The sequence below is a fragment of the Fukomys damarensis genome, unplaced genomic scaffold, assembly GCF_012274545.1.
Source record: "Fukomys damarensis isolate Sample0158 unplaced genomic scaffold, DMR_v1.0_HiC HiC_scaffold_35, whole genome shotgun sequence".
Taxonomy (NCBI): domain Eukaryota; kingdom Metazoa; phylum Chordata; class Mammalia; order Rodentia; family Bathyergidae; genus Fukomys; species Fukomys damarensis.
The window spans coordinates 42,543,163-42,558,436 of NW_022900947.1; the positions used below are offsets into that span (position 1 = coordinate 42,543,163).

A 15,274-nucleotide genomic window follows, 5' to 3' on the forward strand; every position below is an offset into this window, starting at 1 on the left:
ACACCTGCGCAGGACGCCGCCCGCCAACGCCAAGTTCTTTATCATGCCCGCCTGGCAGAAATTCTCCGACGCCGGCAGCAAGACCGCCAGGCAGAGCACAGAGGCCGACAGCCTCCGAAAGAGAACCGCGCCGGCGCCTCTTGAAACAGCACCCCAGCCTCTGCCCGCTGCTCCCCACGAGCCCCTCAGAACCCCCGAGAAAACAGAGGTGCGCCTGGAGCCCGCAGACACCACAGAGGGCTGCAAATTTGCCAAAGACCTTCCATCCTTTCTTGTCCCGAGCCCTCCTCCCCCTGCGCCCAAAGCAGCAGCCCACGCTGAGCCCAGGACCTCATCGGACTTCGGGAGCGCGAGTGGCGTGGCCAAGCCAGATCCAGTGACCCCAGGTGGAGAGGAAAAGGCTTCCCCTTTTGGAATAAAACTGAGAAGGACCAACTACTCCCTGCGTTTCCATTGTGACCAGCAGGCCGAACAGAAGAAGAAGAAGAGGCACAGCAGCATGGGAGACAGCATGGATGCAACTGGGGAGAGAGAAGCAGAGGGCGCGGCCCCCAAGCCAGGCCCGGTGCTCCCCCAGGACAGGAAGCAGGCCCCAAGCCCCTGCAGGGACTCTGCTGCAAGCCCTGCCCGCACCCACCCTCCAGGAGCCAAGCCCAGTGCTCCACCAGCCAGTAGCCAGGCCCCAGCTGCAGAGCAGGACAAGGCAGCAAGCAGAACAGCCCTGGTACAGAAACCAGCTCTGGCGCCCAAGCCCGCTGGTCACACCCCACCGTCATCCCCTCTCACCAAGATCAGCAGGCCCTATTTGGTAGAGCTGCTGGCCCGGAGGGCCGGGAAGCCTGACCCAGAGCCCAGCCAGCCTCCCAAGGAGAACCAGGAGAGCAGAGATCCCCAGCCACCCTCACCGCCGCCCCCAGATGAAAGGAAGGGACAGAAGACGGAGCCGGAGGAAGAGGCGCCTGAGAGGAAATCCGCTTCCCCACCCCTGACTTCCACCCAGCTGGAGAGACTTTCCCAGACACCTGAGGCTGCTAGAAAAGGTAAGGACCTGTGAGAGCAGAAACCCCCTAACAGCTGGAGCTGAAAGCATCTTTGATAATTAGAGTCCAGTGTGCTCATGGTCATAATGAGGTCTTTTATCTAGCATCTTAGAATGGAAATGCAGGCCTAATTAACCACTTTGAGGGGGGCATACACAGATGATAAAACTGATGTTTCCTAGACCAAAGTTTGTGTTCTGTCTGCTGCACCAAGTTGGGAGGCTGGGGACTTGAGACATCTCCCTGGGGTCTAGGGATCTTCTCTGTGGATAACTGGCTTCGACACCATTTTATGTAAAATGCTGTGCAAATGCTGGCTCGGGTCCTCCCTGCCTACCACCCCACTGTCGTGGGATAAAAGAGACAGGAGAGGCCTCTGGGAAATGGAGAATTTATTTCAGGTTTTAGGTGAACTAGCTTAACAGAAGAGCAGAGAACAAAGGAGAGGTTCCAGTCTTATATATTTGGTCAAAGCAGTTGGTCTTTAATGATGTAGCAAATGAGTTTACATGAAACAGGAAAAGAGCATACAGTTTTGTAAGTTAGCCATGAAAGAAGACAGCCTTGTGAATCTTGTGAATCTTGTGAGAACAAGATGGCAAACTTTGTTCACAGGGCATAGTTGCCGTTCTTATCTGTACCAGAACAAGGAGTTACAGCTACAAGGGATGGACAGGGGGAAGTGATGGAGTTGGAGGGACTGCTCAAGGCTGGGAAGAACTTGTTTTAAAGTCCTGCTTCATTCCCCATTTTGATGCTTTCTAGTTTTAATAGAGAGCATCATCTTTATCATTTTGTCACCATGGGCTGCTCATTAAAAGCTACTAAGCAGAGGGTGGTACTTAGTTAAGGCTATCATTCAAGTGATAGTGTATGTATCCCAGAGTCTGGATATTTTTGACAAGTAGGAGTAAGAAGCAAGTGAAAACTGTAACAAAGAGGATAAGACACTTATGTTGTTGTGACTCTGGGTTGATCCTCAAGCTTTAGCCATGTGTGGACTGGTCAGCTTTTGGAGTGACCGGAGCAGGGCTGCCATTTTTCGGTGGCAGAGCAGTCTTGTCGCAGGATCAGCTTGTTCAGGTGGTCTGGATCCTGCTGGCTAATCTACTTGTCCTGAGCTGATGGCCTTAAGCTGTGGTAAATCTAAGACACAGTTCCTTCAATCTTACCAGCAGTGGAGATAGACAAAATTACATGGGGCCCATCCCATATGTGTTCCAAGGTGTATGAACTTTTTTTTTGACCCAAACAGAGTACCCAGGTTTCAAGGGGTATATTGGGTCTGCCATATTTACAGGCATTCTCTCTTGTACTCAGCCATGGATGTCTTGCATGGCCATTTTTTAAAAAATTAATATTATTGGTACATTTTAGGTATACAATATAATGACATTCATCTTTGCAAATTTGTTCCTTTATGTAATCTATCTTGGTTCTTCCTCCCCCCTTCCCCTGCCATCCCTTCAACTCCTCCCTCCCTTCCTATCTGCAGACTTTGTTTCCATTTTTTTATTTTTTCATAGCCATTCCATTCCCTTCTTTCCTTTTCCCTACCCCTCCCACTTCCCTTTCCCCTTTGTCCCTTTTCCCCTTTTCTTCCTATTTCACATTATCTGTTGTACCTTTTAGTCCTTATTTACACTTTCACTTTCTCGTATCAGAGAAGCTATTTGGTATTTATACATGTGAGTCCTATTAATTTCACTTAAGAGTATCGCCTCAATGTGTATCCATTTAGCTATAAATATCTAATTTCTCATTCTTTATGGTGGAGTAGTATTCCATTTAATTAAAAAACAAACACATTTTCTTTATCCAGTTTCCAAGTTTTAGCTATTACAAACTGCTTCTATGAACATGAGTGCATACATATCACTGTGGTGTGATTCTTTTACTTCTTTTGGCAACATACCCAGCAGGGGAATAGCTTGGTCTCATGGGACTTCCAATCATAGTTCTTTGAGGTATCTCCATACTGATTTCCACAGTGGTTGCACCAGTCTGCACTCCCACCAGCCGATCAAGAATCCTTTTTACCCACAGCCCTTCCAGCATTTCTTATTGGTTGATTTCTTGATAGCAGCCATTCTTTCTGGAGTGAGGTGGAATCTCAGTTTCGTTCTCATTTGCATCTCTTGGAATGACTGGTGATGTGGAACATTTTTTCATGTTTATTTGCTATTTCTACTTTGTTGCCTGAGAAATGTCTGTTCATCGCAGATGCCCATTTTTGGATTGGGTCTTTATTTTTATTTATTTATTTATTTTTCTCATTGAGTTTATTGGTACATTTTAGGTATACAGTACTGTTACATTCATCATTGGGATCTTGTACCTTTACATGACAGGTCTTGGTTCTCATTTTTTCCCCTTTTCCCTGCCCTCCCTTCACCCCCTCCTCCCTTCCCTATTTACAAATGCTTTATTTCCATTTTTCATTTTCTCATTTTTTTTTCTTTCCCCTTATTTCCTTTCCCCTAAAAGGGCAAAAGTGTAGGGGAAGTGGGAATGGTAGGGGAATGAATTTGGTCTTTAAATTTGAAAGGTCTGATATTTTTAAGTTCTTTATATATTTTAGATAGTAGACCTTTATCTGAGGAATAACTGGTGAAAGATTTTTCCCACATTGTGGGTTGTCTCTTCATGCTGTTGAACATTTAATTGCTGGCAGAAGCTTTTTAATAAGAAGAGATCCCACTTGTTGATAGTTTGTGCTAGTTTGCAGGCAGTTGAGTTTTGGTTTATAAAATCTTTTCCTACACCAGTGTCTTCAAAAGTTCTACCTAAACTTTCTCCCAGTGGGTTTAGTGTTTCTGTTTTATTATTTAGATCTTTAATCCATTTTTATTTTAGCTTAGGGCATGCTGAGAGATACAGATCGAGTTTTAATCTTTGGCAAGTTGAAACCCAGTTTATTCAGCACCATTTATTAAAGGGGCTATCTTTTCCTCCTGTGAGGGTGTTTGGCTTCTTTGTCAAAGATGAGGTGGGTGAGTGTATCTGGAGTTGTTTCTGCATCTTCTGATCAGTTCCACTGGTCCTCAGGTCTGTTTCTTTGCAAGAACTATGCTGTTTCTTTCACAGTGGCTTTGTAGTATAGTTTCAAGTTGGGGAGTGTGATATCCCCTACCTTGTCTTTATTGCCTAGAATTGCTTTTGCTACTCTAGGTCTCTTCTTGTTCCAAATGAATTTTTGGATTGTTTGTCAAGGTCTGTGAAGTATGCTGCTGGAATTTCGGTTGGGATTGCATTGAATCTATATAGCAGTTTTGGAAGTATGGCCATTTTTGCTATGTTGATTCTTCCTTCCCAGGAACAAGGGATGTCTTTCCATTTTCTGATATCCTCTTCAATCTCTTTTTTTCAGCGTGCTGTAGTTTTCAGAGTAGAGGTCTTTGATTTCCTTCATTAGCTGGATCCCTAGGTATTTCAATTTTTTGGATGCTATTGTGAAAACAATTATTTGCCCCATTTCTCTCTCAGTGAGTCCATTGTTCGTGTACAGAAAGGCTATTGAGTTTTGTGCGTTGACCTTGTATCCAGCTACTCTACTGAATTTGGTTATTAAATCTAAAAGACTTTTGGTGGAGTTTTTGGGGTCTTCTAAGCAAATAATGACAATTTGACCTCTTCATTTCCTATCTTTATTTCTTTCTCTTGTCTAATTGCTGTGGCTAATATTTCCAAAACTATATTGACCAGGAGTGGTTATAGTGGACATCCTTGTCTTGTTCCTGATTTTAGTGTGAAGGATTTCAGTGTTTGACCATTTAGTATAATATTGGCTATTGGTTTTTCATAGATGGCTTTTATTAGATTGAAATAAAGACTATTCCAGTTTTTGTAGGGTTTTTATCATGAATGCATGTTGGATTTTGTCATATGCTTTTTCTGCATCTATTGAGATAGTCATATGGTTTTTGTCCTTGGCTCTATTAACATAGTGTATTACATTTATTGCTTTGCATATGTTGAACCATCCCTGCATCCCTGGGATGAATCCTGCTTGGTCAGGGTGTATGATCTTCTTGATGATCTTCTGCATTGTTTGCCAGTATCTTATTAAGGATTTTTGCAATTATATTAATTAGTGAGATTAGCTTATATTTCTCTTTTTCGGCTGGGTCTTTCTCTGCTTTGGGGATCAAGGTGATGCTTGCTTCCAGGAATGAGTTCAGGAGTATTGCTTCCCTTTCAATTTCATTGAAGAGTTTAAACAAGAATGGCAGTACTTCTCTAAATGTTTTGTAGAATTCAGCAGTGAAGCTACTGGGGCCTGGGCTTTTCATCATTGGTAAATTTTTAATTACATTTCAATTTCATTGATTGATATTAGGTTGTTTAGAATTTTTATGTCATCTTTGTTCAACTTTTGTAATTCATACGTATCTAGGAATCTGTCCATTTCTTCTGTGTTTTCCACCTTATTGGCATAAAGGTTCTCAAAGTAGATATTGATGATCCTCTGGATTTCTGCTGGGTCCCTTGTAATTTTACCTTTTCATTCCTAATTTCATGGATTTGGGCCTTTTTTTTTTAAATATAAGGTCCATTAAGGGTTTGTCAAATTTTTTTTTTATTCTTTTGAAGAAGCAACTCTGCTTCATTGATTTTTTTTTTTGTATCATTCTTAGGGTCCATTGCATTGATTTCTGCTGATTTTTATAATTTCCTCCCTTATACGATCTTTGGATTTGTCCCGCTCTTCTTTTTTTTGAAGTTTGAGGTTCAGCATCAGGTTGTTTAATTGAGCTTGCTCTGTTTTCCTAATATGAGTATTCACTGCTATGAATTTCCCTTGTAAGACTCTTTTCATTGTATCCCATAGATTCCAATATGTTGTGTTGACATTGTCATTTAATTGTAGAAACTGTCTGATTTCTTCTTTAATTTCCTCTGTGACCAATTGGTTATTCAGAAGTGTGTTGTTCAATTTCCATGTGTTTATAAAATTCTTGTGGTTTGTTTTGCTATTGATCTCCAATTTCATTGCAGTATGGTCTGATAATATACAGGGGATAACTTCAATTCCTTTGCATTTATTTAAACATGTTCTATGAGTATGTGGTCTGAACGACCCATGTGCAGCTGAAAAGAATGTGTATTCTGATTTTGTGGAGTGGAACACTTTGTAAACATCTGTTAATTTCATCAAGAGTTTGATTGAGTTCCAGTATTTCATTGTTTTTTATCTAATGGATCTATTTGTGACAGTGGGTTGTTGAGGTCCCCCCACTACTATTGTATTAGTGCTTATTTAATTTTTCATGTCTGTTAGTATTTGTTTTATATAGTTGGGCTCACTAGTGTTTGGTGCATATATAATTATGATTGTCATTTCTTCCTCTTGGATTGTTCCCTTTACAAGGATGTTGTGTCCTTCTTTGTCTCTCTTAATCAGTCTTGGTTTGAAATCCATTTAATCTACAGAGAGGATAATTACTCCTGCTTTTTTTCTTTTTTTCTTTTTATTTTGGTTACTGTTGCATGCAGTATTGTTTCTGATGCTTTAACTTTTAGTCTGTGAGTTTCTTTTTTAGTTGTGTGTTTCTTTTATGCCGCATGTTGTTGAATCTTATTTCTTGACCTGTTCTGCCAGTCTGTTTCTTTATTTGGTGAATTGAGACCAAAAAAACATCGATGGTTATAACTGATATGTATTGGCTTATCCTTGTCATGACTTTTTCTTTTTGGTTGGATTCTTCCCCTTTGCATTTAATTTCTTGTTGTGCCTGATGGATTCATTCTGCTGGGTTTCCTGGGGTTGTGATACTCATTATCTTTTCTTAGGATATTGTTTGAAATTTTTGGAATGCTGCTTTGGTATTCATGAAGTTCCTCAGGTGCTCTTTGTCATGAAAGAGCATGGGCAGAACTTGATCTCATCTCAAGTGAGTTTTTTGAAAGTATTATTTTTTTTTAGCAGTTGTTTGATTTTCTATTTTATGCATTCCATCTTTCCTCAACTCCTTTGCTGGGAAGCCATGTGAGCTCCTGGACTGTCTCAGCTATGAATGCTGGTCTGTTGTCTGACCCATTGTATATCCTGCCTATTGGACTCTTTGCTGCACAAAACTGCTTCTGTCTATGAAATATTTAACATGTGGGTCTCTGAGAGGGCAATCTGTAAGAGTTCCCTGGCTTAAGAATACTTTATCTACAATCTCCACACAGACATGAAGGGGAGATCTTGATTAAACTAGGATCAAGGCAGCTGGATTAAGTATGTTTGTTGTCTCTAGAATTATGTGGGAAGTTTTACATAGGAGCCCTTAATACCAATAGTGTCCCTGGTCCATCAAGGTTATGACTGAGTATGGTACTCAAATGGTCATTTCTTATCTCAAGGTCAGCCTGTCAGCTTCTTTCATTAGGAGGGCAGTGGTAGCTAGTGCACTGAAGCACAGAGGCCATTGTCCTAGGGCTACAGAGTCTTAAGTATTTTGATACTGGATGATGTTAGGATCATATGACCCAGGTTAAGACTCTTATGGCCATTCTTTTCTGTTCATGGACATTTAGGAAGAAAGACTTGGTTATATTTGGCAGTCTTAAGGCTGGAGCCTAAGTCAAAGCTTATTTGATCCATTTAAATGTTCTCTGTTGGTCAGTTTTCTTAGTGGAGGGACTCCTTTTTTCCTCTTTCTTTGTGGCTTCATATAGGGGCTTAGCAATAAATGAGAAATTTGAAATGCAGATGTGGCAGAATCTTGTTGTCCCCAGAAACTCTTTTATTTGGCATTGGGTGGAAGGGGTCAGGAAGCATAGACAGCCTGTTTTTGTTGTCTATTTGATCTTCTCCAAAGATTGTAGAAGAGTGTTTGACCCTGGGGAAGCCCAGTCCAGGTTAATTGTTTTTTGTTCCTGTGACAGGATCCTTTCATTGAAATGGAAGATGGGCTGGATGACTAGTGCAAGGTACAAACAGAAAAAAAAAAGGCATCCTTCAAATCTAAGCAGGTAAACCAAGCAGTGCTTGCTGGAATAAGTCCTATTAGTGTGCATGGATTTGGCACTGATGGGTAAATTGTCACAGTGGCTTGATTTATAGCGTGTAAATCCTATACTGGTCTATATTCATTCATCCCTGGCTTACATACTGGTAGGAGTTGGGTGTTCCAGGATGACTGGCATCTAGCAAGGATTCTTTATTCTAGGAGCCACTTTAAATATTCTTGAATGCCCTCTATGGCTATCCAGGGGAGTGACTATTGGTGAACTCAAGCTGGAGTTGCTCCCAGCTTTAGATCCATTATCACCAGTGTTTGATTTACAGGTAGCCCGAGTGATTTACAGGTTGTCCTCAGCTCACACCCCGGGAATCTCACTTGTTAGTCCATGTAGCTCATCCATTCCTGGCTTTTGTGACTTATCTCAATATAATTTTCATTTTTCTGCTTGTGGAACAGTATAGGTTAATATCAGGGCTTTTGCTTGAGACAGGCTTAAAGTCATATCTCCTTGTGGCCCAAAGGTAATTTGAGCCTCTAGCTTTCACAGTAAGTTTCTACGTAAAAATGGTACTGGGAAACTTGACAGATACAGGTACTCATGTTGGACTTTTGTTTGCCTATAGCACATCTTTTAGGCTGGCCAAATGGTCTCCTTTTCAACACCAGAGACCCCTACAATAATCACATTTTTCTTGGATAAAGGCCCAATAGGTTGCACCACCACTGAATGCTTGGCTTCACTGTCTACCATAAAGTCCATAAGTTGGCCTCCTACATTCATTGTGACCATAGACTGTTGGGGGGTCTTTGGGGATGGAGCCTGGTCTGGTCCAGTCCTTATAACCTTTAGTTCCTGCCAACCCATTGAGGACTGCTTGTGCTTCTTCCCAGGGGCAATACCATTTAGCAGGTGGTCTCCTAGTTTTAGAATTTTATCATCTGTCATTTTCTGGAAATTTATTTTTCCAGTGTCCATATTTTTTACATTATGCATATTGATCACAGTCTGGCTTTAGTTGACTGGCAGATCCCATATTGTTTTGGCTCCTGTTTTTCCCATGTCTGTGCTCTCCTCACCTATTCATGATCTCTCTCTCTCTCCCTCTCTCTCTCTGTAGCACTGCTGCTGACATTTCTTCCTTTTTGGTCCTCTGGTTTGCCTCACGTTTTGTCTTTCTTTTGTTGTTGAGCGTCCTGGCCATTCTTCATCCCCAGTTATCACCCTGTGTATGTCCTCAGTTGTTTCCCCTGCCAGCCATCCTACATCAAAAGAGGGCCAATCTATTTCACAAAGTTGTCAACCTCTGGGGGGGGGGTCAGCTTTATAGCCCTGCATAAAGCCTCTTTTAAAGTTCTTTAACATACATTTTAATGGAGGTAGGTTTTGACACTTTTATTCCATATCTACTCTGTTGTGATGCAAATAATTCTCTCAGGTCCTTTTGCTTTAGGAATAACTTGAGCTCCACAAACTAACAAGCAGTCATACATATTTTTTGAGTCTTTTGAGCAACAAGGCACTTTTAGAAGGAAGAGCATGAGCTTTCACCAAACTAACAAGCAAATGTATATACTTGTTTTGATAAATTACTTCCACAAGCTTTTCCTTGACATATGTTAAGCTTTCTAGTCTTGTCATTATCTTTTTATCTTTTTAGCAGGACAAAACTTTTATCATAAAAAACCCTCTCATATCAAAAGTATACCTCTCATAGCCTTAATATTTTTCTATCTCACTTATTATAAACCTTTTATAACAAACTTGGCTGCAACTGCTTGGATTTTAATATGTTCCTCTTTTTTCTCAGATTGTTGCATTTTAAATTTGACTGCCAACAGACCTCTAAGTAACCATGAATCAGTGTTCTTATCTTAAACCAAGAATGCAAAGAGCAACTTCACCCTGTAATTATAATTTAAGAATTTGCAATGCACAAGAAATGTTTTAAGCACATCAATTAAAAGTATCACCTCAAATTGAAAACCAAATGTACATTTATCAGTTAGTTAAAATTTGTATTTTGATTCCTCCTGTAAAACCTCTTTAGGCCTGACAGAATTTGGTATCAATTCTTTAACTTTGATCATTGAGCCCCAGGCTGGGCTGCTTTCTCTTCCAGATGCTTGGAGGCAACACACTGAGCAAGTGCTGGCCTTGGGACTCATGAAGTTGGGAGCACTCCATTTTAGCATTTTATGCTTTCTGATGCTTTCCCAGCTGTTTTTATTTTATTTATTCTCATATACTCATGTACCTCTCCATTTCCAGTTTTTTCCAACCTGGCTGTGGGTTTGTCTGATACCCCCACCCCCACCCCAGTCTCATTACTTGGTACACTCTCTTTGTGAATCACTCTTGTTATGGGCTTCCCTTGTGAGATTTTTTATAGTAACTTTCACTGCAGGCCACCCTTGTGTTCTACTTGGGGTTGCAGGTTTCATCCAACTCCCTCTGAGTCATTTTACTTGGTATACCCTGGGAGGTGATGAGTCTCCCTTCCCTTCCTAACAGGAGGGGCTTTCTCTTGGCCCCAGAACCTTACTGTGGTCCTGTAGCATGCTGTTGTTCCACAATTGTCCTGAATCCCAACAGTTTCTGTTGTGCTGGAGGGGGGAGGGTTGGCCTCAGGAGGGCTGATTCCAAGATCTCCAAGTTGAAGTCTCACCCAGGAGTGCCAGAGGTCTCACAGCTCAGGCCCACAGTCCCTCAGGCCCACAGGCAAAGGAGACAGCCAATCTGTTCTCTTTGGTCCCTTCATGGTCACCAAAATATTGCAGAATCCAAGAGACAGGAGAGGCCACTGGGAAACAGTAGAATTTATTTCAGGTTTTAGGTGAACATCAGCTCAGTGAACCAATGTCCAAAGGAAGAACAGAGAACAAAGGAAAGATTCCAGTTTTATACATTTAGTCAATGGGGTTGGTCTTTCTAGTGATGAAGCAAGCAAGTTTACATGAAACAGGACAAGGGCAGACAGTTTTGTAATTTACCCTTAAAAAAAGAGCCTTGTTAATCTTGTGAGAACAAGAAGACATAAACTTTGTTCACAAGACTTAGTCGCCAATTTTATCTGTACAGAACAAGGAGTTATACCTACAGGAGAAGGAAGGAGGGGTGGTGATGGGGGTGCTGCTAAAGAAAAACTTGTTTTTCTTCAAGCCCTGCTTCACCGCAAGCTTGGCACTATCAAGCACTACCAGAAAGAAACTTTGAAGCACCCCTTTCTGTGGCTGCTTCTGATGTTTCTTCCTGTTGAATATTTGGGGAGCTAAGTAGTTACTGAATTGGCTTTTGTGCCCCTTGAGAGCCCTCATCTAATACTTTCTTGTCTTCTGCTTTGCAGAAAGGAGGAGAGACAAATAAGGGCTGTGGCTTCATGCTTCATAGAGAAATTCTTCCTGACGTCTTTAGGGAGGGGTTGCTTCTCTTTTGTCTAAGTATTTAGGTTTAGGATGATTCTTGCAGAGTAAAGAGCTGTTTCCTGAGAACTGGTGATTTGGTTCCTTGCATTGACATAAGACTAGGGTGCCCTTTTTTAGTGGTTGCTTGCCTCACTTGCTTTGCTGGATGGCCTTGGTGGTTAGCAGTTTCAGGTCCAATTCTCCCTGGTGCCATCTGTTGGTTCTACAGATGAGGGGCCTGTTTTTAGTCTTGACATTTGTTTTTGTGTTGTTAGCTTTCGTGGTATCTGCAGAGTCCCTCTGTCAGTTTAGTCTGCCCTGTGGCTTGCCATCCCTCTCCCCTCATGCTTGCTTCTTTCTCTTAGAGAGAACCCTTTGGTTATTGTAATTTCCTCCCCTAAACTATTATTGCCCCTGTTTTCTTACCCACTTTTCAGATTGGGAGCCATCAAGGCTTTACTAATTGAATTGTTCTTGATACCAAAACACCTGGAAGAAAGGTCCCCTGCTTTGGGTTGGGTATGTGGGGTTCTGCCACTGTTCACTGGTGTTTTCCTGTGCAGCTTCAGCCCTTTGCTCTAGGGCAGGTCTAACAAATTTATTATTATTACTATCCCCTTCAGAATAAAAGTTTTAAGCACAGACCTCCAATTGATTTGTTGTATACATATAGTGCCTTCATTAGCTAAGACCCCTGGGACATCATGTACACTTGGGGTGAATGCAGTTCATTGTGACAGCAGTGGATAAACATCCACTTTGCACGTCATGGTGCCATTTCTTATTTTCTTTGGCAAACTTCTTGTCAGATCTGATTTCTTCACAAAGTGGCAGGCACGGAGCTTGTCACTTCTGCTATTTTTTGATGTTTGTCTTATTAGTAATAAGTGGAATCTGTGGAGTTTTTTACACCATTTGTCCATCTTGTAAGGGGTCAGTTAGTAAAAGAGGATGGCATATTCCACATATGGAACCTCCCACCAACTAAAAGCAAGTCTTCTTAATGTCCCACGCATATCCCCTAGCATAGCCCTTCCAGCCCCCCAGGAAACCTTTAAACATGTCCTTTGCTATACATGGCCTTCAGCTATGTCAGCTGAGTGAGGATGTCAGTAGTAGTCTTGGCATTAAATATTAGAAAACCATTTTCATTTTTATTTTTAGATATAAAGTCAAAATATTAATTTTCCTCATGAATTAGTTATCTTGTACATTCCCTAGGGCATACCCACTCTCTTTCGGTGACCATTGCTTTACAAAGAAGTCTGCATGTTAGGGCTGAGGCCAGAAGGAGCAATACATAGATCAAGCTCTCTGCCAAGCCCATCTGGTGGGAATAAAAGCAGCAGTGACAATCTTAGGTGTTTATCTGTATAGACTTTCAGTACTTGTAGCAGCTCACTCAGAAATTCCTTACTTGTGGTGCATAGAAAAGACAGATGTTTGGATCCCCTGTCAAAGAAATCACATTTGGGGGTAGTGACTACATCCCTGTTATTCCAACAATCACTTGCAGTTGCTCTAGAATTTGAAGAAAGGAACTTGAATGGGCTCTAGTTCTCCTGTCGACTGAGTTTAGAATGAGAGAATAAGTTTGAATCAAAACTAAATTTTTAATTCAATTTGAATTCCCCACCCAAAAAGGTTATGATTGACAAAGCATTTCCGTTTTGTAAAACCTTGACTGAAATGAGAGATTTTTCTGTAGATTTCAGCTTTTCTTTGACCTTCACTTATTTACCCTGAGCATTCATGCATTCATTCATTCACTCTGCAGTACTGGGGCTCACATATGCTAGACAAGTACTCTGCATCATACCCCCTGCCCCCGATTTTTTTTTCATTTTGAGACGGTTTCTTACTGAGTTGCCCAGGCTGGCATTGAACTTGTGATCCTCCTGCCCCAGCCTCCTGCTCAACAGGATTACAGGCATGCACCACCATGCCCAGCTGCAAAGTGCTTTTTTTTTTTTTTTTTTTTTTTTTTTTTTTTTTTTTTTTTTTTTTTTTTTTTATTTTTTATTTTTTTTGATACGGGGGATTGAACTCGGGTCCTTGAGCTTGCAAGGCAGGCCACTAAACCGCTGAGCTAAATCCCTGGCCCCTGCAAAGTGCTTTTATTGAGCAGCTCCTTTGATGCTCAGAACACGTGTACAAGTAGGGGAATATAGTGCCACTGTATAGACACAGACAGCACTATCTGAAAAGTTGGGCAACTTGGCTCAACTCCCTAGAGTAGTAATGACAGCATGGAGAGTTCTTTCCCAGGTGAAATCATCTCTTCTATCCTGTGGGTAATTCCCCCGGTGCTTCTTACTTGGCATTTGTAATATAGCATAAGCTGCAGAGTTCTGTTTTCAGTCCCTTTTTTATTGTAAGTCTTCAAGTCACTGTAATAGTGGTCTCAGGTTAGTAAGTACTACGTTCCCTGCAGTGTAATAATAGAAACTTTTTCCAATGAGTTTCTCCTTCTCCCATGTTATCCTACGTCAGGCTGAAATGCCCACAGAGGGGCATTCTTAAGCATATACCCTTTTCCCTCTGCTGGCAGGCCATTGCCAACCACCTGCCTCACCTTTAGGTGTTTCCAGATGCAACTAGAAGCCCCAAGGCTCATCAGGCCATTGGTGTGGTCTCAGCAGGGTCCCTTTCATGTGGCTTTTGTCTTTTCTTCCCCTGTGGAGAGAGGTTGCAGGAGCCTACTGTGCTCCAATAATCATTTCCAAAGAAATTTCAGCCCCTATCCTAATTTTTCCACGTACCAGAGGTGGCTGTCCCTAATGGATAGTCCTGTGCTGTGGAATGTGGGCACATGTGCCAGGGATTCTTGTTAAAGGCCTTGGGGCCTCCCCAGCTGAATCCCATTTTAACCTTCTGTTAATGGTCTCAACTGTGAGCCACACCTATTAGGCCTTTATGCTTACTGTTGTTAGTGCCTCTTGTAAAAGTCCTCTCCATGACTCCAGAGTTCTCTATTCAAACTAAAGTCCTAAGGAAATACAAAGCTGGCCCAAGATTGATTGATTTTTTTTAAATTTCTTTTTTATAAAAAGCATTTGTCTTTAGTTTTTTATGGCTTTTAGGAAGTAAATGGCAAAAGTAGACCCTGTGGAGTATGAAATTCTCCATCAACAGGATGAATGCCAGTCTAGCTTCAAAGCTCTGAAGCCCTGACCATAAATATAGTTTGGTGTGACACCCCCCATATTTGATGCCTCACATGTGATCCTACCACAGGCTTCACAGAGTAATGATAGGAAATCTTTTATAGGGTCCCAAAGTGACATCTGCCTTGTAGTAGAGATGTTTCTGCTATTGGCGTCTCTCTGAGGTGGGCTCAGCTATCTGTAAGCTGGCTCTGATTTCCACCCTATGGTCTCTGAGAGAATCTCTTTAATTATTTGGAACCCTTTCTTGTCCCTGAATTCCAGAGGACCCAAACCCTGTCCAAGGCCATTCTTCTTATCAGTTCCCAGTACCACCTTTTAAGTTTGGTATATGTTAATTGGCACTGACAGCGTTAGAATCTTTCTGGTCTCTGCAGTTTTCCCACGCAGTCATAGAGAATAATTTTATTCTATTCTGATTTTTGAGAAATGAAAAGCCCACATGCGGCTATGTGATTGGAAATGCCATGCAATGAAGGAAGGCCCACACCAACATCCCTCAACTGCCCCACTTCTGTACCTCTCACAACCCAGCCAGCTGTGCCAGGACTGCATTGCCATCATTCCCCAGATGCTTCTTTTTTCAAATTTAGTCAATTAGACAGTCAGTTATGTTAAAGGCATTTCTTTCTCATTGCGTTTATTGATACATTTTAGGTATACACTACAGTTATTGTATATCATCATGATTGGGATCTTGTACCTTTAC

At 41.6% G+C, this 15,274-nt stretch overlaps 1 protein-coding gene across 1 annotated transcript in view; it reads left to right on the forward strand.

The window, feature by feature from the left end:
* Positions 1 to 15,274, forward strand: part of Cracd (capping protein inhibiting regulator of actin dynamics) — a gene marked incomplete at its 5' end in the record, with an annotated part of 158,074 nt that overhangs the window by 129,145 nt on the left and 13,655 nt on the right. Inside the window, one exon of the mRNA XM_033758869.1 lies at positions 1 to 1,040. Within this exon, the coding sequence (XP_033614760.1) occupies positions 1 to 1,040 (1,040 nt within the window). The remainder of the gene's footprint in view (positions 1,041 to 15,274) is intronic.